Source organism: Lipotes vexillifer, unplaced genomic scaffold (genome assembly GCF_000442215.2).
Source record: "Lipotes vexillifer unplaced genomic scaffold, Lipotes_vexillifer_v1.1 scaffold163, whole genome shotgun sequence".
In the NCBI taxonomy this organism is placed as follows: Eukaryota; Metazoa; Chordata; class Mammalia; order Artiodactyla; family Lipotidae; genus Lipotes; species Lipotes vexillifer.
This window is the reverse complement of record NW_006788722.1, coordinates 2,413,676-2,436,111: the sequence shown is the minus strand read 5'-3', so window position 1 is coordinate 2,436,111 and position 22,436 is coordinate 2,413,676. Positions and strand designations below refer to the sequence as shown.

At 40.3% G+C, this 22,436-nt stretch overlaps 1 protein-coding gene across 1 annotated transcript in view; it reads left to right on the top strand.

Annotated features, from left to right (window-relative positions):
- The first annotated feature begins 269 nt into the window (after positions 1–269).
- E2F5 (E2F transcription factor 5) overlaps positions 270–22,436 on the top strand; it is a 28,049-nt gene continuing 5,882 nt past the window's right edge. Inside the window, exons 1-4 of the mRNA XM_007461731.1 lie at positions 270–532; positions 19,314–19,423; positions 20,315–20,476; positions 21,766–21,809. Coding sequence (XP_007461793.1) covers positions 299–532; positions 19,314–19,423; positions 20,315–20,476; positions 21,766–21,809 — 550 coding nt within the window. The 5' untranslated portion in view covers positions 270–298. The remainder of the gene's footprint in view (positions 533–19,313; positions 19,424–20,314; positions 20,477–21,765; positions 21,810–22,436) is intronic.

Genomic DNA, 22,436 nt, shown 5'->3' with positions numbered 1-22,436 from the left:
CGGCGTCACTTCCTGCCATTTAAACTCGGGTCCCCACCCCTAGCCGCCCCTTCTTTTCGCTTCCACTCCCCCTCCCCTCGATCGTGGGCTTCCTTCTCGCGTCCCCAGGCTCGGGGAGGGGGCGGAGGCCCGGCGCGCCGAGCGGCCCCCAGGCGGGTGGGCGCAGCGCACCTGTTGTTTGCAGGAGCCCGCGACCCTTCGTCCCGCCCTCGGCGGGCGGCGAAGGCAGCGGCCGCCGCGGAGCCGACCCGGCAGGTGGCCGAGCGCGGGGGCCGCACCACCGCGGCGCGGGGACGCGATGGCGGCGGCCGAGCCGGGGGGCTCCGGGCAGCCGGCGCCGCAGGGCCAGGGGCAGGGCCAGCGGCCGCAGCCGCAGCAGTCCCAGGCGCAGCCCCCGCCGCCGCCGCCGCCGCCGCCTCTCGGGGGCGGCGGAGGCGGCAGCAGCAGGCACGAGAAGAGCCTGGGACTGCTCACCACCAAGTTCGTGTCGCTGCTTCAGGAGGCCAAGGACGGCGTCCTGGATCTCAAAGCGGTGAGTGCGGGAGGCGGGGAGGGGGCGGACTTCCGAGCCCGCGGTCCTGGGAGAAGACCACCCCCTTGTCGCGTGGGTTGGGCGGCGCGGCGTGGACGCGCATCCCGGGGACCGGGAAACCCGCGAGCAGGGGCCACGTGGCCGGCGCCCAGGCCCTGGACGCCGGGATGGGGGAGGGACGCGGGACCAGGATGGCCTGGACCGACCGCGTTAACCAATGGGGCCCGGCGCTGCGCCGGGCTCTCGACAAAGAGCCCAGGAGCTCGGGCGCGCCCGCGTGGCTTCAGGCTCTGGGCGTAGGGACCCGAGGGCGACCGAGTGTCCTTGTTGCTCCGCGTCCACCTGTGGCAGAGGCGCAGGGGTTACCCGGGCGCTTTGCCCCGAGGCACCCTTGGGATTGATTTTGCTGTTGGGAATTAATGGTTTTAATAGGCGATTCTTGCTGAGACCGTGTTTCGGTCGTTTAAAACGAACAAGCAAACAAAATGCGATTTTGCCACCTCTTCTGGATGACACACACGCACACAAAGGTGAACTCTTCAGCCCTTCCCTTTAAAACAGTAATAGTAATTTAAAAAACCTCTTCCTTGTGCACTTCTTTTCATCATCCTGATGATTAAGAGGGATATTTGACTTGTGACTTAATTTGGTATCTGATATAAATTTCTAAAAGCGAGATTTGCCATCACACGAAAAGGGGGTGTTTTATAATTTTCCCCCCAAAAGATGGAAGTGCTCAGTAAACTCCTGTTTCCCGAGACCGTGTGCTTCGTCTTTTACTACAGTTTGGAATTTTCAAACAGCAACATGCATCAAAAGCTGTTCCGTTAAACAAAATGACTTAACCGTTCAAGGCAGGACTTGGAAGGATTCCACAGCGCTGAGGAACAGCGCTGTGATCACACTTGAATTAAAATTCAGCCAGCACACGTAGTTTAAGTAAGATGTAAAACATTAAAAACAAACAAAAATTACTAACGAGTCAGTAATCACTGCAGAGGATTGGTCCCAGCACCTAGGGGAGGGTCAGGACCACCTTTCCTAGCTTGAGAGTGTGACTGCAATCATCAAGGCTGTGCCTAGAGTAACAGAAGCAGCATCTGAGCAGGAGAGCATCTTCTAGTTCTCCCTGACCTGAACTCACAAAGGCCAATTTGATGGCCTCTGCTAGGGGCCCTCCTCTCAGTGTAGTGCAGGAGGTGAGGTATGTCATTGAATGCCGTCTCCTTTCCCTGGATGTTGAGTATATGATTGTTGAAATATCTGAATTGTTCTAGTTTATACAAATGAGGCACGATGCACATATTTTGCATTTCCGGAAGTAGTTTCTACTCTCTTATTTTTGAAGTGTTACTCCTAGAATTTTCCCACACCCTTGGAAATTCTTCTCGTTTTCCGGAAGTAGTTTCTACTCTCTTATTTTTGAAGTGTTACTCCTAGAATTTTCCCACACCCTTGGAAATTCTTGTTCTCGTTTTTTTCCCCCACCCCCTCTTTCCTCCTTGCCTCCCTCCCTGAAAGTGCTTTACAGCATATATAGTATTTAAATTGTTGTGAACTAAATTGGATTCTGTTTAAAGAATTTCACAGGAAGTCATGAGGTCATCAGGTCATCCCTGAAAGCCAGGGATGTTACAAAGCATAGCTAGCAAACTACTATTCAAAATCTAGAAGTTCAGTTGTAGCCTGTGACTTCAGTAAGGAATCAGGAAAGTTTGGGATTTTCCAGATGAAACTGAACTCTGAGGGCTGACTGTGAAGGCTTCTGCAACTTGCCTTGGAATATGGTGGAACTTTGCCCTTGCTTTCCCCTAAGTTCTTTGGCTTCTTCCTGCTTCATCTGTGGCCACATTTTGCTGTCCAGAAGTCACAGAGTCAATGAGTGGGAAATGGAGTTTAATATATCATAACAACATTGTTTCATCCATCCTTTCTTAAGAGTTCAAAGGTTTCTGCAGTGACATTAGGTCTCATTATATTAATGACATTTTAGTTGTAGAGAACAGTTTGAGTATCATTCTTTTTCACATATATATGGATATATATCATTTATTTACATATGTTTACTTATATATATGTGTAAAATCTTATATTGTAAAGATCTTATATTGAAATCTTTCCAATGATGTTTCTTATTGTACACCATAGTAAAAGATCATAAAGATTTTTTCTGACATGTTGAAGATGGATTAACACTGACAATTATAAAGTTTCTCTAATTTGAAATTATAAAATCACATTTTTTTCTTATATTCTTACTTGGGGGTGGTATATTTCAGCATAAGTTATTGGTACTTTTGCATTATACACTTTATATTTTTTAAGAAGCAATTAATGAATCATTTTTGTGAATATCATGAATATAAAAAATATCAGCCATCACATCCAAATATCTTAGATATCCATTAAATATCCATACCACTTAGATGCTATTTCTTTTCTAACTTGTGACATATACTACTGAAGAATAAGAACATAATGCTGTATCTTAGTGATGCATTTCTTTTTAGTAATTTAACTAATTGAGGACATAGCTTAACAAAACAAATTCTAATAAAGCTGTTCTAGTATAATTTAACAGGAGGGAATGGAAACACCTTGGAGCTGGTTTGAGACATTTTTATTCAATATCAGTCTCTTACACCGCCACGATATAGCCTCATTTACAATAGTGGGAGTGGGGTAGTTACTCTCTCTTTATTCTAGTGAGATGACAAGTTATGTCATGGTCCTTTCCAGTTATGTGGTTTGCCAATTTATGCTGTTAGTAGCTGACATTTATTGAGAGCTTAGTATGTGCCAGGCATTTAACATATATTAACTAATTTTATCATCCTAACAGTTGAAATTTGGACTTACCATCCCCATTTCACAGATAAAAAGATAGGTTAAGTAACTTGCCCAATGTCACACAGTAGAAAGTCACAGCTATGACTTGAAACTAGACCATATTTTCTTATTCTGTGTGCTATACTGACTTTCAGTATTCCTAGAAAAAAATAATTTCTTAAATTTTTCATCTGTGTAAGGGCATGGAATCTTTCTTGTAAAGAAAAACGCATGATTATTTTTATACCTCTACTCATGATAGAAGAGAAGGTATTGAGCTTCTGCATTGAAAATGAGGATATTGATGACAAATTCATATTACTTCACAAGTTAAACTAGGGTTCTATTTTTATAGAACTAAAAATTTAAGTGAGTTAGGATAGTCATGACTGTCTATATATGTTGTTTTGAAAATTCCTATTAATTTATAACTGAGTTTCTAGATTTGCCATTTTGATGCCATCTTCAGGTTTTTAAAGTATGCTCAAGATTCCTTATCTTGTTTATTATAATTGTTCAAGTTGTCAATTGCCTGAACAATACCTGGATTAATATGATAAAATATTTATGGTGTTTCTTGTCTCACAGGTCCCTGACTCATACCCATTTATGATTAGCTGATTAATACACACCGTGGAAGAAATAAATAATCTAAGGTCTTAGTTTGTGATGTCACAGAATAAAGCAAGGATTATCCTAAGGAGAGAGATATGGGTAGGAGAGCCAGAACTTGAGTGCATGCTTAAAAATTCTCAGGACAATTTCACTTCTGAGTATGTACTCCAAAGAATTGAAAACAGGGTCTTGAAGAGTTATTTGTATACCTATGTTCATAGCAGCATTATTCACAATAGCTAAAATGAGGACACAACCCAAGGGTCCATCAACAAATGAGTAGATAAGCAAAATGTGGTATATACATATAATGGAAGATTATGCAGCCTTAAAAAAGAAGGAATTTCTCATACATACATAGATGAACCTTGAATACATTAAGCTAGTCACAAAAAGACAAATTCTGTATGATTCCACTTTATGAAGTAACTGGAGCAGTCAAGTTCATAGAGACAGAAGGTAGAGTGGTTGCTGGGGGAGGAGGGAATGGGAAGTTGTTGCTTCTTGGGCGTTTGGGGCTGAATTGTGTTCCCTCAAAATCCACACTACTTGGTATTTACCCAAAGGAGTTGAAAACTTATGTTCAGACAAAAACCTGCACATGGATATTTATAGCAGCTTGATTCATAATTGCCAAAACTTGGAAGCAACCAAGATGTCCCTCCGTAGGTGAATGAATGAACTGTGGTACATCCAGACAATGGAATAGTATTCAGTGCTGAAAAATATGAGTCATTACCATGAAAAGACATGGAGGAACCTTAAATGCATATTACTAAGTGAGAGAAGCCAGTCTAAAAAGGCTACATCCTATATAACTTCTACTATATAACATTCTGGAAAACACAAAACAATGGAGACAGTAAAAGATCAGGGGTTAGGGGAGTAAGTTGAACAAGTGGAACACAGGATTTTTAGGGCAGTGAAACTACTCTGTACAATACTATAATGGTGGATACGTGTCATTATACATTTATTAAAACCCACAGAATGTACAACACTAACAGTGAACCCTAATGTAAGCTACGGGCTTTGGGTGGTTATGATGTGTCGGTGTAGGTTCATCAGTTGTAATGAATGTATCACTCTGATGAGGGATGTTGATAGTGGGGGAGGCTGTGCATGTGTGGGGGCAGGAGATTTATGGAAAATCTCTATTTTTTACTCAGTTTTGCTGTGAACCTCAAGCTACTCTAAAAAATAAAATATATTAAAGATGCATATATAAAGCTTCTCTGGTTACATCTATTCCAGGGTCTAATTATTAAACATCTGTTAAATACAAGATGCATGACCAAATGGGAAAAGAAAATTCTTAGGAGACTAAAGCTCTACAACACTAATAAAAATGATTACTAGTAGCTAATACTAAGTGACTGACACTATGCCAGATGCTTTACTTGTATTAGCGCATTTAATCCTTGTAACAAAACTCTAAGGGAGATATTACATCTCCATTTTGCTGATTAGGAAATTGAGGCTTAATGAGGTTATATGGTTACAGCCAATATCCACAGTAAAGGAGATAAGAGCCCACATAGTCTGATGTCAGAATTGATGCTATGCTAAGCAAAGTGTACCTACCTCTGAAGTTTTGGTATAATGTGAAGAACAACTTTTCTAGAGAACAAGAAATTAAAAAAAAAAAAAAGCCAGCCATCTCGTTTTCCAGTTCTGGACAGGATAAATGGGCATATAGCTAAGACAGTACTAGTGAGTTCTTGGTCTTGATTCTGCCACTTATCAGCAGTGTGTCTTGGGCATGTTCCACATCCTTTATATCTTATCATTAAAGTGGAAGGAAGAAGGGATGAGCCACCGTAAGTGGTGGCAGTAGTTGTGAACTGAGAAGCCCCAGGCAGATTTTATTTCTGTGCTAAGCTGTAGTCTTTCCACCCTCACACTTCAAGAAAGGTGGTGGCCTGAAAGGGATTCCACCAGCTTTCTCAATGTGTAGACCAATGGTCAAATATGTCAGCATCTTCTGGATCTTAAAAAAAAAAAAAAAAAAAAAAAAGATTCTAATGTTAAACCTGGGAAATCAGGTTCTGTAGGGCCAGGGGAGGAGCCTAGGAATCTGCATTTTAAATACATACCCCAGGTGGTTTTGATACCTACTGACATCTGAGAACCATGGAATGAGCTCTACTGCCTCTTCTTTTTCAATCATATTATTCACGCATCAAAAAGAACTGTTCTGGTAGTAGAAGGAATTAATGTCAAACAGAGTTGACCCTTTAGGAGTTCACTAAGATTGATGAGAGCTACTCTTGGGGAAATGTTGGAGGCTAAGGATGGAAGAAATTCCCCATTTAATTGCTCTGGAATAGTCTCTGCTCATGTCTGAGTGGCAGCATATTATGGCATTCAAATCTTACATTACTAATTAAGGGACCTAATTTCTAGTGGAAATGAGTAAGCTTTGAGAGTCATTTCTATAATGGAATAAAGTAAAGTCCACTTTTACAGTAAAATTCCGTTTTACTTACAGGGGAATAGGAAAATTATAAAATTTTTAAATTTTGGATTTAATTTTTAAAAAGAGCAAGGTCAGTGCAGCTGTAGCTAATCTTCATCATTTGTGTTCCAGGGGACTAAGCAGTGAAAGAGATGATGCTCAAAATGATGCGAGGGCCTCCATCACTGGGAAAGATTCTTTCCTTGAATGGAGAGTATGTGTAGGCAGGACTGTAGACATTTTAGGAAGATTCTCACAAGGATAAGAGTAAGGAGTGTCTAGTTGAGACCCTCAGGTAACTGAGAGATTTCATTAGCAGAGTGCCCAAGTATTTTAGTTGAGCTTTTGCTGATTTTATGCATCATTTTCTTTTTATAAATATGTTATTAAAATTTTAGGGGCTTCCCTGGTGGCGCAGTGGTTGAGAGTCCGCCTGCCGATGCAGGGGAAACGGGTTCGTGCCCCGGTCCGGGAAGATTCCCACATGCCGCGGAGCGGCTGGGCCCGTGAGCCATGGCCACTGGGCCTGCGCGTCCGGAGCCTGTGCTCCACAACGGGAGAGGCCACAGCAGTGAGAGGCCCGCGGACCACACAAAAAAAAAAAAAAAAAAAAAAAAAAAAAAAATTTTAAATTAAAAAAAAAAAAAAAAAAAAAAAAAAAAAAAAAAAATTTTAAATTGAGGTACACCAGGCAAAGGGGAAGAGAAAGAAATCAGGAGTGGAAGTACTAATTTCCAGAGAATGTCTACCTTAATATCAAGTGCACTCAGTGGTATAAACTGATATTTTTAAGAATGAGATCATAATCTAGGGATGAATCATAAAAGTCAGGGTTTAAATAGTGCCTCTCAGTGTGAATCACATGTACATTTGTCTGGATGTGTGTATTATGTTATGCCATTTCTTTAATATGGTAAGTATTGACATGGTAAATATTTCTTATAAATACAATTCTTTTAGATTTTGCCATTTAAGGCTAACTTTCCCCAATTATTAGTCTATGAGTCTCCCTTTATGTCTTAAACTTAATATGTTTGTAAAAGGGAGGGTATTTTTTCTGATTTACCTTTTTAAACTTAAAATATATCTGTTGAAATAGCATACAAATAGTAGAAAACTTGGAAAAAATTAATATAGTCCAGAATAAAAATTACCCAGTATGCCACCACCCCAAGAGAGCCACTATTTTCAATTTTCAGTATTTCCCCAATTTCTTACACCTTTTCATAGCTGAGGTCAAACTTTTACTTTCCCAAATTATAAACATAAATTGTGAGGGCCTCAACTTAGATCTATCATATTATCCAGAATTCACCATTCTTTTAGGTTGGTAATGTATTAGTTGTTTCTAGGTTTTGTTCTATCTCATTCAATAAATATAACTTAACCAATGTGTGCCCTAGCCCCTTCCTTTAGTAGCTTACAGCTTATGGTTGTGGGGAAAAGTGAGGGAAATGGGAGTTGGACACTTTCACACTGTAAAGGGGGTATGGAAGCACCTGCTGAGCCCTGGTGGCCAGTGATGTGGGAGCCATTGACTGCTCCAGGGAGCAGTGAGAGTGGAGCTGGGACTAAGGGACTCACAAAGTCAGGTGACATTGATATATGTAAAATTTAAGAATTTAAGGTCATGTTGCTCCTCTACTTAGAACAACATCCAGTGCCTACAGGACCCTGTCTCTTCTGGGAGTCCTTTCCTTCTTCTCGCACACTCGCCCCTTCCATGGCTCCAGTTCTTCTAATGCTTCACACACCCTCTGCTCTCCACCTTGTGGCTGCTGCACAGGCCTTTCCTTCTGCCTGGAGCACATGTACACACACACACACACACACTCCCTTACTTGACTGGCCATTTCTCTAAACCCTCTGGTCTCAGTTTAAATGTTTCCTTGTCTTAGATGCTTGGTAGGTAGAATATGACTCCCGAAAGATACCCATGGCCTAATTCCTGGGACCTATGAATCTGTTCAGTTAAGGGGAATTAAGGTTAAAGTTGCTAATCAGCTGACGTTAAGATGGGGAGGTTTTTCTGAATTATGAATCTGAGCCCATTGGTAATTATAAGGGTCTTTAAAAGTGGAAGAGGGAAGCAGAAGAGAGAGGGCCAGAGAGATGGCAGTATGGAAGGACTTGGCCTGGCCATTGCTTGAGGAAAGGAACCACTAGCTGAGGAATGCTGCAGACTCTAGAAGCTGGGGCATCCAGAAGGAACACAGCCTTACCTTGATCCAAACTCAGTGAGACTCGTTTTGGACTTCTGATTTACCGAACTATAAGATAATAAATTTGTGTTGTTTTAAGTCACTAAATTTGTGGTAATTTTGACAGCAGCCAAAGGAAACTGATGCAGATGCATCTCCTGGCTCTTCCTCTTAATGTAAAGTGGCTGAAGTTGATTCCCATTTATTCTGTTTCTCCGTTACCTGTTCTTTTCCTTAATACCCCTTATCACAAGATGGGATTGTTTCTTCATTTATTTATTTGCCTGTGTTCCCTTCTAAACCAAGTGCTCTGTGAGGCGAGGGACTGTGTCTTGTGTGTTACCAGTACTGATCCAGCCAGTCTGTTGTAAGCTTTCAACAAATAGAATGGATGTGATCAGATTTGCATTAGGTGAAAAGGCATTCCCAGCAAGACAGCAAGTGCCAGAGCCATGAGGCCAGAGAAAGAAATGGTACATTTGCAAAGCTATAAATTAGATGACTGTTGAATTTAGAGAATATGGTTGTAATTTAGGCAAGATTACAGGCTTGAACTAAGGTAGAGCAGTGGAAATATAAAGAAGTGGGGAGATAAGATGTTTCATTGTATAAGTGACAGAACTTGGATGCTGAGTCTATAGGAAAAGGATTCATGGATGACTGCCAGGTCATGGCGTGGTCAGCTGAGTGGATGGTGGTGGTTTTCACTTAGAAATTACGAAAAGAGGAAAGGAATTTGGAGGAAAGGGAAGTTCAGTTCTGGGCACACATGAGATGCCTATAGGCCATCCTTGAGTAGATATTTGGCAACCTGTGGGAATTATGAATCTGGAGCCCAAGAAGAAGACCAGGGCTACCAGTTTGATTTGGAAATGATTGGTTTATGAGGTATGTAAGGGAGAAGGTTTAGAGTGGAAAGAGGACCAAGAATGGAAGTTGGGCAAACACTCATAGTTCAGGAACAGCAGAGAAAAAGGACACTTGAGAATAAACAGCCCGAGACTGAGGAGGAAAAACCTATGGGTTGTGGTGACAGCAAGGCCGGGGAACAGTGCTTTAGGAAGGAGAGAACCAGAGTCAAGTTCTGCAGAGGATACAAGACTTTGTAGCGTCCACTGGATTTAGTAACAGAGGTCCAGGAAACATTTTTGGCATTTAGACATTTTTTAATTATTTCTGCTTCTGATAATCTATACTAAAGAATTACTAGATCAAAGGATCATAAAAATGTAAAACCTTTGATGGATGTTGCCAAATTGCTTCACAAAAAGATGATACTTATACTCCACTAGCAGCATATAATCATGACCAGCTACCTCACCACATCAGAAATAGCATTTTGCAACGGCTAAAAGTATACACCCTGGGTTCACATCCTGACTTTACCATACCATTTCGGTGGCCTTGGACAAGTTACTGAGCTTCACTTTCCTCTTTTGCAAAAATGGTGACAATAATAATATCTATCTCATGTGATTATCATTATAGGAATGGCTAAAGTGAGTTTTTATTTTTAAAACACTTAAACAGTACCTGGCATATAGTAAGTGCTGTTTCCAGGTGTTTGTTAGATAAGTGATGGATAGATAGAATGAATCAATATTGGGTATTCTGATGTTTTCATATTCTACAAATTTGAAAGGTGATGAATAATAGTATCTCTGTTTTTTAAGTCAACTTTGTAAAGGTATAATTTCCACCCATTAAATGCTCCCATTTTAAGTGTACAGTTCGGTGAGTTTTGACAAATGCTTGTACCTGTAACCACCACCACAACCAGATGTGTAACATTTCCATCACCCAAAACAGCTCCCTTTTGCCTTCTCCCAGCCAAACTCCAACCTCCCCACCCCGCCAAGCAAGCATTGCTCTGTTTTCTTTTCCATGGATTAAAACGACCTTTGCTAAAGTTTCATGGTAATGCAGTCATACAGTATGTGCTCTGGGTTTAGCTTCTTTCACTCAGCATGATGTTTTGGAGACTCACGCCCATAGTTACCTGTACCAATAGTTCATTCCTTTCTGTCCCTGATTGGTATTTCGTTTTGTGGATATAGTACACTTTGCTTATCCATTCACCTGCTGCTCCCAATTTTGGGCTTTTATGAATATTCAGGTACAGTTCTCTGTGTAGACGTATATTTTCATTGTTTCAATTTGCATTTCTTTTTTTTTTTTTTTTTTTTTTTTTTTAATTGGTATGCGGGCCTCTCACTGTTGTGGCCTCACCCGTTGCGGAGCACAGACTCAGCGGCCATGGCTCACGGGCCTAGCTGCTCCACGGCATGTGGGATCTTCCCGCGGGGCACAAACCCGTGTCTCCTGCATCGGCAGGCGGACTCTCAACCACTGCGCCACCAGGGAAGCCCTCAATTTGCATTTCTTTATTATTCTTTTGCTAACTCATTAAAAGTTTGAAAACTTTTTCAAGAATGTTAATAAATTTTTGGTGTGAGATTTATCTTTGTCCATGTTTTAATTCGTGGTCTTCATGCTTTTACTGAGTTTTAATTATTGAGATAGTCAAATCTTTATCTTTTTATTTTTATTTCTTCTATAGATTTGACATTTAGAAGTTCTTGGTGAAGGAAATTTTTGACATTTTGATGTATATACATATGCGTGTCTGTGTGGGTGTGTGTATGTGTGTTTGAGACAGAGATGCCCCAGTTATTTGGGGGGGGGTTAATCAGTTTTCAGAATAGGCCGCTGGTCACAGTTATGAAGGAAGTTGACATGAAAATTGAGTTTAACTCAGTCATTGGTCACATTCACTGTAATCCCTTTGAGATTTTTGCATTTATTTTAAAATCCACATCTGACTAGTATATTCTTGATAATGACAAGTCCAGGTATTCTGAAACCGTTGTTTATCCTTTAGATAATGAGATGTTGTCCATAGCTGAGTTTTCTGATTACCTAAGGGTTTATGTCTATTCATAACATTATTTCTTATAAAAGAACATTTAACTATTTTGGTTTGAAAATTTTCCAAAATGCATTACACATGTCTTTGTGCTTGATTTTATTCTTTTGGTAACTTGGGATAGTCATGATGAATATTATTTTTTGTATCCTTTGGAAGTGATAACCTCAAAGCTTTCTAAGTATGTTGGATTACTGCCATGTCCAGTGACCTCAGCTTTGTTTGCTTAGTGAGTTTTTTTATCCTTCCTATAATTTCTGCCACATCCCTTGATTGCTGCTTAGGTACCTCTCCAGTGTCCCAGATGGTACTTCCAGTTTTTTTGTGGACATTGAAATTAAATATCCCCACTGTTAGGAATCATAGAAAAGAAGGAGTAAATAGGATCCAAATGGCGTGAACTATTTGAGTAATAAAACATACCTTTTTATATCTATTTTTGCTTCTGCAGAAGCCCTTTTTCCTACTTCATTGTGCTTGACTGTGTTCTGAAGTGTTACAGTTAGTGAGTTACACCAGATAAGTAAGTAAATGTGGTCAGTTACGTTCCATGATACACTTTTCAAAGAACAATGTTTTCTTTACTATAGGTGAGAAATTGGATCTATAATAATGATAATGGCTAACACGAATGTAATACTTGTGATGTATGAGGCACTCTCCTAAGTGTTTCAGAGATACTCATTTAATCTTCACAACAACAGTATCTTAACTGTTATCTTACAGGCTAGCCCGTGTTCCTAACTTCTATGTCACTTCTTTGGTTCCTAACTTCTAACCATCAGGATGATAGAAAATGTGCAGATACAAATCCCAGTGGTAGAATAGCAGATGCATGCTTAATTTTGCTCCTGTTTTAGAAACTTAACACATGAGAATTACAAAGCACGCATTTGGGGACTTAGGCAAGCAATCTCTAGAGCTGAGTTTCAGCAGGCTTTTCCTACTTAAATAGATATTTTATCAAGTATCTTCTTTTTTCTTTTGAGAAATCTTTGGTGACTTGAGTAAGGCAGTACAAATGAAGTTTCTTTTCAAAAGCTTATGCAGAGTTTATTTAAAAAAATTTAAGAATTAGAACAAATTTAAAGCTTATGCACTTAAAAATATCATATAGAGTAGTAGTTAGTTTGAGGTAGTGAAAGCACTGCGGATTTTTTTAGGAGAGATTTCTTCGGGGGAGGTTTACTCATTAAAACACTTGTGTGCTTAGCGCTGCTTCTGGAGGAAGCCCTTTGTAGCCTTAAAGTAAGTTATTTATTTTGGGGGTATTTAATTTCCTTCCTGATGTAACATCCTCTACAGATGCATTGAAAGCACACAGCAGCCTCCTCCAGTAACTCTTTCCTTTTTTGCCCCCACCTCTAGTAATCTCTCTTTTTTCAGTCTCCTATAACACTTTGTCTCTACTTTACAGGACTGTTTCATTTTTTCATCCTCATTCTGCCAGGTGTTAGCCATGGTCCCGAAGACTTAGATATGCTTACAGTTTTTTTGTTACTGGTTATTATTTTTGAATAAATAAATAAGTGGAAATGAAGATCTTTCTGCCTTTTCAGGCCATTTTATACATTTTTTTTTTTTTTTTTTCGGTACGTGGGCCTCTCACTGTTGTGGCCTCTCCCGTTGCGGAGCACAGGCTCCGGACGCGCAGGCTCAGCGGCCACGGCTCATGGGCCTAGCAGCTCTGCAGCATGTGGGATCTTCCCCGACCGGGGCACGAACCCGCGTCCCCTGCATTGGCAGGCGGACTCTCAACCACTGTGCCACCAGGGAAGCCCTCCAGGCCATTTTATACACTCTAGATGGAACCACCTGCAGACTAGTGGTACTCGAATTGCTACTCAGTGCATTTGTATAGCTTGGGAACTTATGACGGTCCACCAGTCTTTTAAAATAATAGAAGCCCATTTGAAAATATTTTGCCACAAATTTATTTCATGAAAATATAATTAATGCCAGATTCCACCTGATTATTCATTAGCCTTCTGAGTCTGTTTCCTATAAAACAGGGAGAATGATACCTACTTTACAAAGCAGCTGTGAGCATTAAGTTAGATAACATCTGTGAAAGATCCTATTACACAATTATCCAATTACTGGCTTATAAATGGTTCTTCTTAACTCTGGGTTGAAATCAAACATTCTACATCTCAATTATCTTTAACAGTGTTTGAAATTAGCTAGTTATCTTACCATGAGATAAAGCAACATACCATCGAGCACAGGTTTTTTAAATTCTCATTAAAGTATTTCATAGGCAATCTTGGTGTATTACCTGGGGTCCTTCCACCTTATATTCAGGATCCCATCACTTGGGCATGTCTGTATGCATGTGTATATAACTAACTGATGTTTTGTAGTGTTTTTTTTTTTTTTTTTTTTGACCGTGCCGTGCAGCATGCGGGATCTTAGTTCCCTGACCAGGGATCAAACCTATGCCCCCTGCAGTGGAAGCGCAGAATGTTAACCACTGGGCCACCAGGAAAGTCCCTTGTAGTTGTTTGTATTGTACAGTTTTGATTTTTGGATGTGGCCCTCCTCACTTTAACGTTAGTCTCTGTAGCACAGTAGCTAAGACATTGAGTGCACTTGTGTCAACAGTGTTGTCCTGGAAGAGAGTAAAGTGCCTGCTTTACAGATGGAGAACCTGAAAGACAGGATGTTTCCAGAGTTACTGTGTTTATGTCAGCGCTTTTGAATGAAGCATCAGGCTGCATCGGAAGAACATCCTCGAGCAAATGAGCCGCAACTAATCCTAATCCAAATAAAACTACCACATAATCTCTCTCCCTCCCAGAATTAACACTGGTCTTAGTGGACTCATTTGTTCAAGTGAAGTGGTGGGGCCAGGAAATTCTTAAAGCCCTTTTTAGCACTTATATGTGGTCCCTCTCAGCTCTTAGGTTTTGACTTGTCCACCTCTTAAAAGCATCACAAGTTTTAATTTTGTTCCACCTGTGGATATCAGTTTGTTCACCATTGGTGACATACTTTTAGAAAAGAGTTTAATATTTGGAGGGGAGATCTGTGTCTTTCAGAGGGTTATGTTTGTTTTTCCTGAAAAGGTGAGCATCTAACAGATGCTTCCCCATGGCTATATAGGTCAGGTCCTAGAATAATAAATGTAAACTTTTAAAGTAAATTTGATGCATACTCATGTGCATTCAACAGCCACAGTGCCGGCATGGGATGAGGATGCACCCATTTTGTTTTCTGCCTGTCCCTTGACAACACCCCAGCCTTTCTGCAGGGCCGCAGGAAAATGCACAGTGATTCTGGTGGCTCTCACTTTAAATTCAGGACCACTAACTTGAACAGGACCATAGTGGGGTCCAGCATTCCTTCTACACGACTTATTCTCTGGCTTTCCTAGATGAGGATTTCACACTTCTCCTCTCTCAACCACTAAACCCCCCCTCCCCCTTCACTCCTCCACTCCCACCTCCACTGATGAGAAAAAAAAAAAGCAACCAGAAGGAAGTGTCTAACCTCTCCCCTTACCTTATCTACTATCATACCCACAGCCACACTTGGGCACTCTGATGAGCTTCAATTATTAAATGCCCTCTTATTATGTAAGGCTGATCCTCAGCTAGTCTGATTCACATCCCCCCTTGCCTACTTACTGCTATTTCTTTAGTGGTTGCCCCTGCTCTCTCCTGCATCATGAATTATCCCTCTTCCCCCTTTACTGGCTCATTCCTATCAGCATACTCGCATGTTGAAATTGCTCCATCTTTAAAAGAAAAGAGAAATGAAGGGAAAAAAATAACTTCCTGGGGAAACCCCACAATTCCCTATATCTACTGCCCCTTTCCTGTTCCTCTTTGCAGCAGAAATCTTCAGAAGAGCTGTCCACTCCAGCTTTCCTTCCACTCTGTCCTGGAATCTCTCCATGAAGGCTTTCTACTCCGCCACTCTGTCAAAACGGCGCCGACCAAGGTCACTTGTGATCTTTCCAAAGTCTAATCCATGGATCAGGTCTCAGTGAATCAGGTCTCCCTGCCAGCGATACTTAACATGGTCACTCTTTCTTACACTCTTCCCTTGGCTTCCAAGACCCCACTCTTCCTACTTCTCTTACTTCAGTGGCAGGTTGCCCCTCATTTCTCGGCTCTTAAATTCTGGCGCACCCCAGGGTTGGCCCTTAGACATCTTCTCCTTCTATGCTCACCTCCTAGGTGAATCCAGTAGGTTCCATCCAGTGTCCTAAAATGTCTTCTTTACTGATGGCTTCTGAATTTGTATCTCTGGCTTGGACTTCTCCCCTAACCCACACACTCCCAATGTCCAGTGGCCTTCTTGATTTCTCCCCGCTGGAAGTCAACATGTCCAAAGCCGAGTTCCTGATTTTCAGTGTCCCAAACCTATTCCTCCTGCAACCCTCCTCATCTCCAGTTGCTCATGTCAAAAACTGAAGAGTTACTCTTGATTCCTTTCTCAGGATCGCCTGCTTGCTGTACCTTCAAAATAGATCCTAAATACCGTATATTAACGCATATATATGGAATCTAGAAAAATGGTACTGATGAACCTAGTGGCAGGGCAGGAATAGAGACACTGCCGTAGAGAACCGACTTGTGGACACAGTCGGGGAAGGGGAGGCTGGGACGAACTGAGAGAGTAGCATTGACATATGTACACTATCATGTGTAAAACGGATAGCTAGTGGGAAGCTGCTGTATAGCACAGAGAGATTAGCTTGGTGCTTTGAGACGACCTAGAGGGGTGGGATGGGGAGGGTGGGAGAGAGGCTCAAGAATGGGGGGATATGTGTATACATATAGCTGATTCACTTTGTTGTACAGCAGAAACTAACACAACGTTGTAACGCAATTATAATCCAATAAAGCTGTAAAAAAATTAAAAAAATTTAAAAAGCTCTAAAAAATACAGATACTGAATCTCACCATTTCTCACAATCTCCACAGCTACCCCCTCACCCAAGCCATGGCCATGTCTTGAATGGATTATTGCCATTGCTTTCTCACTAGCTTCTTTTCTTTCACCCAGAGCAGCCCAAGAGAACCTTTGAAAATGTGGAGCCAAATCATTGTGCGCTCAGAGCCTTCCAGTGACTTTCTGTTTCCCTGGGGGTAAAAGTTGAAGTCTTTACAGTGGCCTGCAAGACCCTAGTGATCTGGGCCCTTGCTACCTCTTCCAGGTTATCATCTTTGTCTCCCTGTCTCTGTGTCTCTCTCTTCCCCTTCCCCTTTCTTCCTCCTCTTGTTACACACCCCCTTCCCATTCTCCCTCTCAATCACTATTCTGGCCACACTGGCCTGCCCGCCTTTCCTTGAAGGACCTAAGCATCTCCCACTTCAGAGCCTTTGCACTTACTGTCAGGTGTTCCCAGGGGTCACTTCATTCAGTTCAAATGTCGCCTTATCAGGGAGCTCTTCTCTGAAAATCCTGTCAAATATAGCACCTTCCTACATGCATTCCTCCTAACATAATTATTTGTACATTATTAACTCCCTGACCTCAAAAGAGGGAGTGCTGTGGGCTACTTCGTTCTGTCACCACTGTATCCTTAAGACCCAGGCGAGCCTGGCACCCCGTGGGTGCTGAATGAATGAATGAAGGTGGTGGTGATTCATTGTATGATTTTATTAAGTACAAAGGTCTTGGATTACTTAATAAAACTTTAAGAATTCACATGCAACTTTTAAAAACACTACATAAAATAGGATAGGTTCGTATACATGCAAACTCTAACTTACCCACGATCTCGTTTCAACCTGTATTTGATGATGAGGCAGTTACGTACCAATATTTAAATTATGCAGCAGACACTGTGCTAAGATTATCCAGTTTAATCCCCACAATTCAGCATGTGTTGTTATCCCATTTTCCAAAAAGGAAGTGAGGTTTCATGAGTTTGAAGCCAACTGAAGACAGGAAGTGGCAGGGCTGGGGTTGGATCGTGGTGTGCCTAGCTCCAGAGCCTGACTTCAGAAGGATGATGCGGCTGCTAAAATAAAAGCTTCCTGGAGATCCTTTTTAATGTTGGTCATGTATATGTTTATATATTTAAATAGAAAGATATTTAAGAAATAATCCTTTCTTTTGGAAGTCAAGTGTTTAATTTTATAATTGTTAAGCAGTAATAAATTATAAATGAGATACTTTTTTACAGATTTTGAGCTAAAAGTGAGATCTCATGGCTCTTTGCCCAGTGACCTAGAATAGCTGTGTGATCTGGTTCATACAAACATATGTTAATACCCTGCCTGGTGAGCTGTTGCTGTGGTTGTGACGGCTTTTGTGTGTGAGTCTGTAGCTACGGATAACACAGAGCTGGCTTGGAGTGCTGTGGGCTACTTCTCAAGACGGAAGTGAGACATGAATTCACAAGTTAAGATTTTACAGTTAGCTTTGCGTTAGATGATTGCTCTTTAGAAAGACAGCCTCATACTCAAGGACAGAAACTCTACGATGGTAGGTGAAACAGAGAAGAAATTGCTAAGTACAAGGAAGAGGATATCAATGAAACAATGCCTAGTCCTCTTTTTCATTTTCTCGTTTTCTAGAAGAGATGGAGCCAAACTCTAGTCAGAGTTGGGGGTTCAAACAGCCTCACGCTCTGGTTCTTCCTTCTCTCTGCCACTTCCTACTTACCCTCCTGGTCCACTGTTTGAGGCATGAATCCCCTTCCCGAAGACCTGCGTGATTGGACAACAGTAACCTGGTGTTTTTGGTAACACAACGACTAGATTGATAGAACCGACATTTCACTTACAGGTTCCACATGCCTGTGAAGCAAGCAGTTGCTGTTGGTTGCACATGCCCCTGTGGAAGGAAACAAGCCCTGGGGTAGTTGGTAACTAACTATATGAAACGAAATCTTGTACATATGTACTGAATATTGTCAGTAAGGACATAAATGTGTTTTTTCATTACTACCATGAATCTTAAAATGTGACTCCACATTCAAGATAGTCTGTTGTCTAATCCACTCTGAAAAAAGAGCTGTAAGGTAACCTCGTCTTAGAGGTTCTGTTTGTACTATTGGGGAACAAATGTCAGACATGTGAGTGAGAACTAGTTAGAAGAACTGCCCAGCATTCCTCAATTCATTCATGACATGATAGCATTAATTATTTTCGTTGGTCTTACCTAATGTGAGTGAAACTACCAAGCTTTTGTGTTTGCTAGTACCACAACCTTGTGCTATAGATTTTGATTTCTTGTAGATTTTTTGCTTTGTGTTGGGATGGCATGATCATTCCTCTCTTTTCACTGAGTTTAAAAAATGCAGATTGTGTATTTCAAGGTATTACAGTGTGTGTATAATTCAGAATTTTCCCCCAAGTATCTTGACTTCATTATTTAAAAGCCGCTGACATATAATTTTTCAAAGTTTTAAAAAGTAATTAAGGCTGATTTTAGACAAGAGTGTTTATGAACGGAGAAATAAGATAGGAAGTAACAATTAGCAGTGCCTTTTCAGGATTAGCCCATAAAGTGATATGAAGTATTCTTATTGTGTTCTTTAATTTTTGTGGGCTTCGTGTCACGACCTCTTCATTTTTTTTTCCATTCCAACATCTGCTGGCTTTTAAATGGAATAATTTCTTTGGTATTTTCAGTGTTTGAGGGTTGATTTGCACATACCCAAGCAGCTGACTGGGTCAGATTTAGGATTGGGCTCTCATGCTGTGACCTTAATAACCAAAGCCTTTTTGGCCTTAAAATACGAAATGTAATTTATTTCATTGTTCTTTCCTTTTCTTTTTTTTTAAACAGGCTGCAGATACTTTGGCAGTGAGGCAAAAGAGAAGAATTTATGATATCACCAATGTCTTGGAAGGAATTGACCTAATTGAAAAAAAGTCAAAAAATAGTATACAATGGAAGTAAGTTACAAACCAGTACTCTGTTCGAAAACCTTTGTTTTTCTTCTCAGTGCTCTGTAAGATCTGACCTTTCTACCATTTGCTTCTCCGAAGGCCTCTATTTCAGCCATCTACTCTAGTCACACCAGCCCCACCTGTGTCCCTGGACACACCTCTTTGGGCTTCTGTATGTGTCACTTCTATATTGGGATGTCCCCTTGTTCACTCCACTGTTTAATTTACACTCTTAAAATTCAAATCTTACTTTCTCCCTCAAGCTACTCATTTGGTACACACTGCATACTGTTTTGTATTATTAATTCCTCTCTGCTTAAGTATTTATCTGCCCATCTAATATAAACTCCTTGAAAATAGGAACTGTGTCTTATACACAGGATTATGTATTTTGTAAATAATGGTTAGTTGAAATGCATGTTGTCATTTGTTAACTGTTGTATGCTTGAGTGTGATAAACACTTTCTGTTCCACAAATTTGTCCCCTTTAGCCTTAATTTTTTGGTTTATCTTAGCCAAAAATCCCACCAAAATATATTAAAAGGTTATAATGTGTTTTACCAGCATCTCAGTCCATATAGTTAGACTTCCAGTGTGACAATTTGACTTTGACATCCTCTGGTGCCTCAGTCACCAGCCTGACCTTCTAGAAGACAAAAAGCACACTAGAACATGTTGAGAATTTGTGTACTTTGGTTGTTCTTGGCAATAAATTGCCTAAGCAAACATATTCAGAGGTATATGGTGCTTAACTTTTCTAAGGATTTTAATGCTTGATTTTTAGAAGAGTGTAAAGATTTTTGTCTTGAATATATTCAGTGAGTTTTACTACTACAAAAATTAAGTGATGTTTAACTGGGTCTGATACTGGGGTATTAATTCTCATATGTTTTTAAGAGGTGTAGGTGCTGGCTGTAATACTAAAGAAGTCATAGATAGATTAAGATATCTTAAAGCCGAAATTGAAGATCTAGAACTGAAGGAAAGAGAACTTGATCAGCAGAAGTTGTGGCTACAGCAAAGCATCAAAAATGTGATGGACGACTCCATTAATAATAGATATCCTTTTAAATACGCTATACGTATACATAATATCTATATATTCTTTCAGTCTGAAGATCAGTTACTTTATTCTAGTGTTTTTAGAGTTCAGTTTTGCAAGTGAATATAACATTTTAATTTTATAATTCTTCTGATTTATACTAATATTTTAAAATTTTTACCTTTTTAAGTTATACAGTGCATCAGTTAGCACCATTTCTGTGTTGCACTGAGAAAAACAAATTCACCTACATTCAGTCTACCAATTGATAGGACGTAACATGCTAGCTAAAGTGTGCTTAGGGGGCCTACAAATTTGGAAGTCATTGTTAAGTGCATAGACATACTTAAATCATTGTTCTGTACTTAAATCATTCAGTGTTCTGAAGTAGTAAAAATTCAGCAACTCTCAAAGTTTTGAAAAATTAATTTTGGTTTGAAAATGAAATATTACAGGCCTGCAATCAGTCCAGGATACATTCCGCCTAATATTAACCCAAAGACAGTATTTACTGGAGGGTGGGGTTCCAAGGCTGGAGTATCTATTGTACTGGGGGGAAACATCATTAGTGATATACTCCATGTGTTTCTTATAGTCATTGTGTTCTCTTAGATATCTGTGACTCTCTTGATTTGTGAACTTACCTGTAGTCATATGGAACATTTTAACTACATTTATCTTGTACCACCTCTTATAAACTTTTGACTAATGTATACAATTTATTTTTCCTGTTGTCTTGTCTTTGGTGAACAAGTCCATGGTCTCATTTGTTATTTCCTTTCTATGATCAGAACTCCTTAACAGTTTGATAATAATGGGGGTCTTCAGCTGTGCCTTGTGGAACCCCAAGATTCAAAAAGCATTGAACTAGTTGATCATGCACTTTGCTGCACTGCTTTCCAAGATTGTGGCCACTCCCAATTCCCCAAACCATGACCCAAGAAGATTCTCGATGCAGAGGCTTGTATAGTTGCTCTTCACTCCCACTGAGAGCATCCTTTTTCCCATCAATATCCTTCCCCCTGAAGCTCCTGTCTCCATGAGGAATGTGTTTTCCATCGCTCTCCCAAGAGTTCTCAATGACAGAGAAATCAAAAGTGGCTTCTTCCTAGAGCAAAGGATGGACACTTCTCTATGTGATTGTCTTTGCCTTTTCAGACTAAAGACTTGTGTTCTTTTTCATCTGACCATATGTGACAGTCCCTTCATGCATTTGGTCATTTTATTTTGGCCTTCAGATTTATTATCTTAATTTAAATGTCTAGACCTTGATACAAATGTTGTTTCCTTAACTCTATGACAGTACATTTTCCTATGTAACTCATGAAGACATCTGTAATTGCTTTAATGGTAAGTACTGTTAGTAAATTTTTTCTTACATTCTTCCTGTGTAGTGTAATGTGATTTAAAATTCTCCATGCACTCACCCTAAGTCATTATTTTCAGGACTTGTGGACATTTTTGGGTCTCACTCTACAGTGCCATGTGTTGATAGGCCGCTTTCATTTCTGTTTCCATGACAATAACTGCTTTTCCCAGCTTTCACTTCATTGCCCACATCGGTAGGTATAAACTATGTGTGGGAGAGGCACCTAAGTCAGCAATTAAGCAACAGCCTCAAAGTCACAGAATCACAGAGTCAATGAGTAAACTTGAACTAGAACACGGTTCTCATTGGCACTGTTTATGAAAATATACGTAGCAAGTGTGCTGGTCACAAATGGAACCCAAAGAAAGCATGAGGACAGAGTAAGGTTTATCCATTTTATAATCAGGAAAATTATTCCTCACCCTATTTTATCCCCAGCCTCCATGTTTTCCCCTTAAGATGACAATATATTAGTAACTAAAATGGGGGTGGGGGCTGTATTTCCATAATATATATAATACAAGTAAAATGAAATTTTGCATACAGATTTATATTTAATTGTGCATGACCTATTAAAAAAGGAGTTTTATATCATGCACGTACAAAAA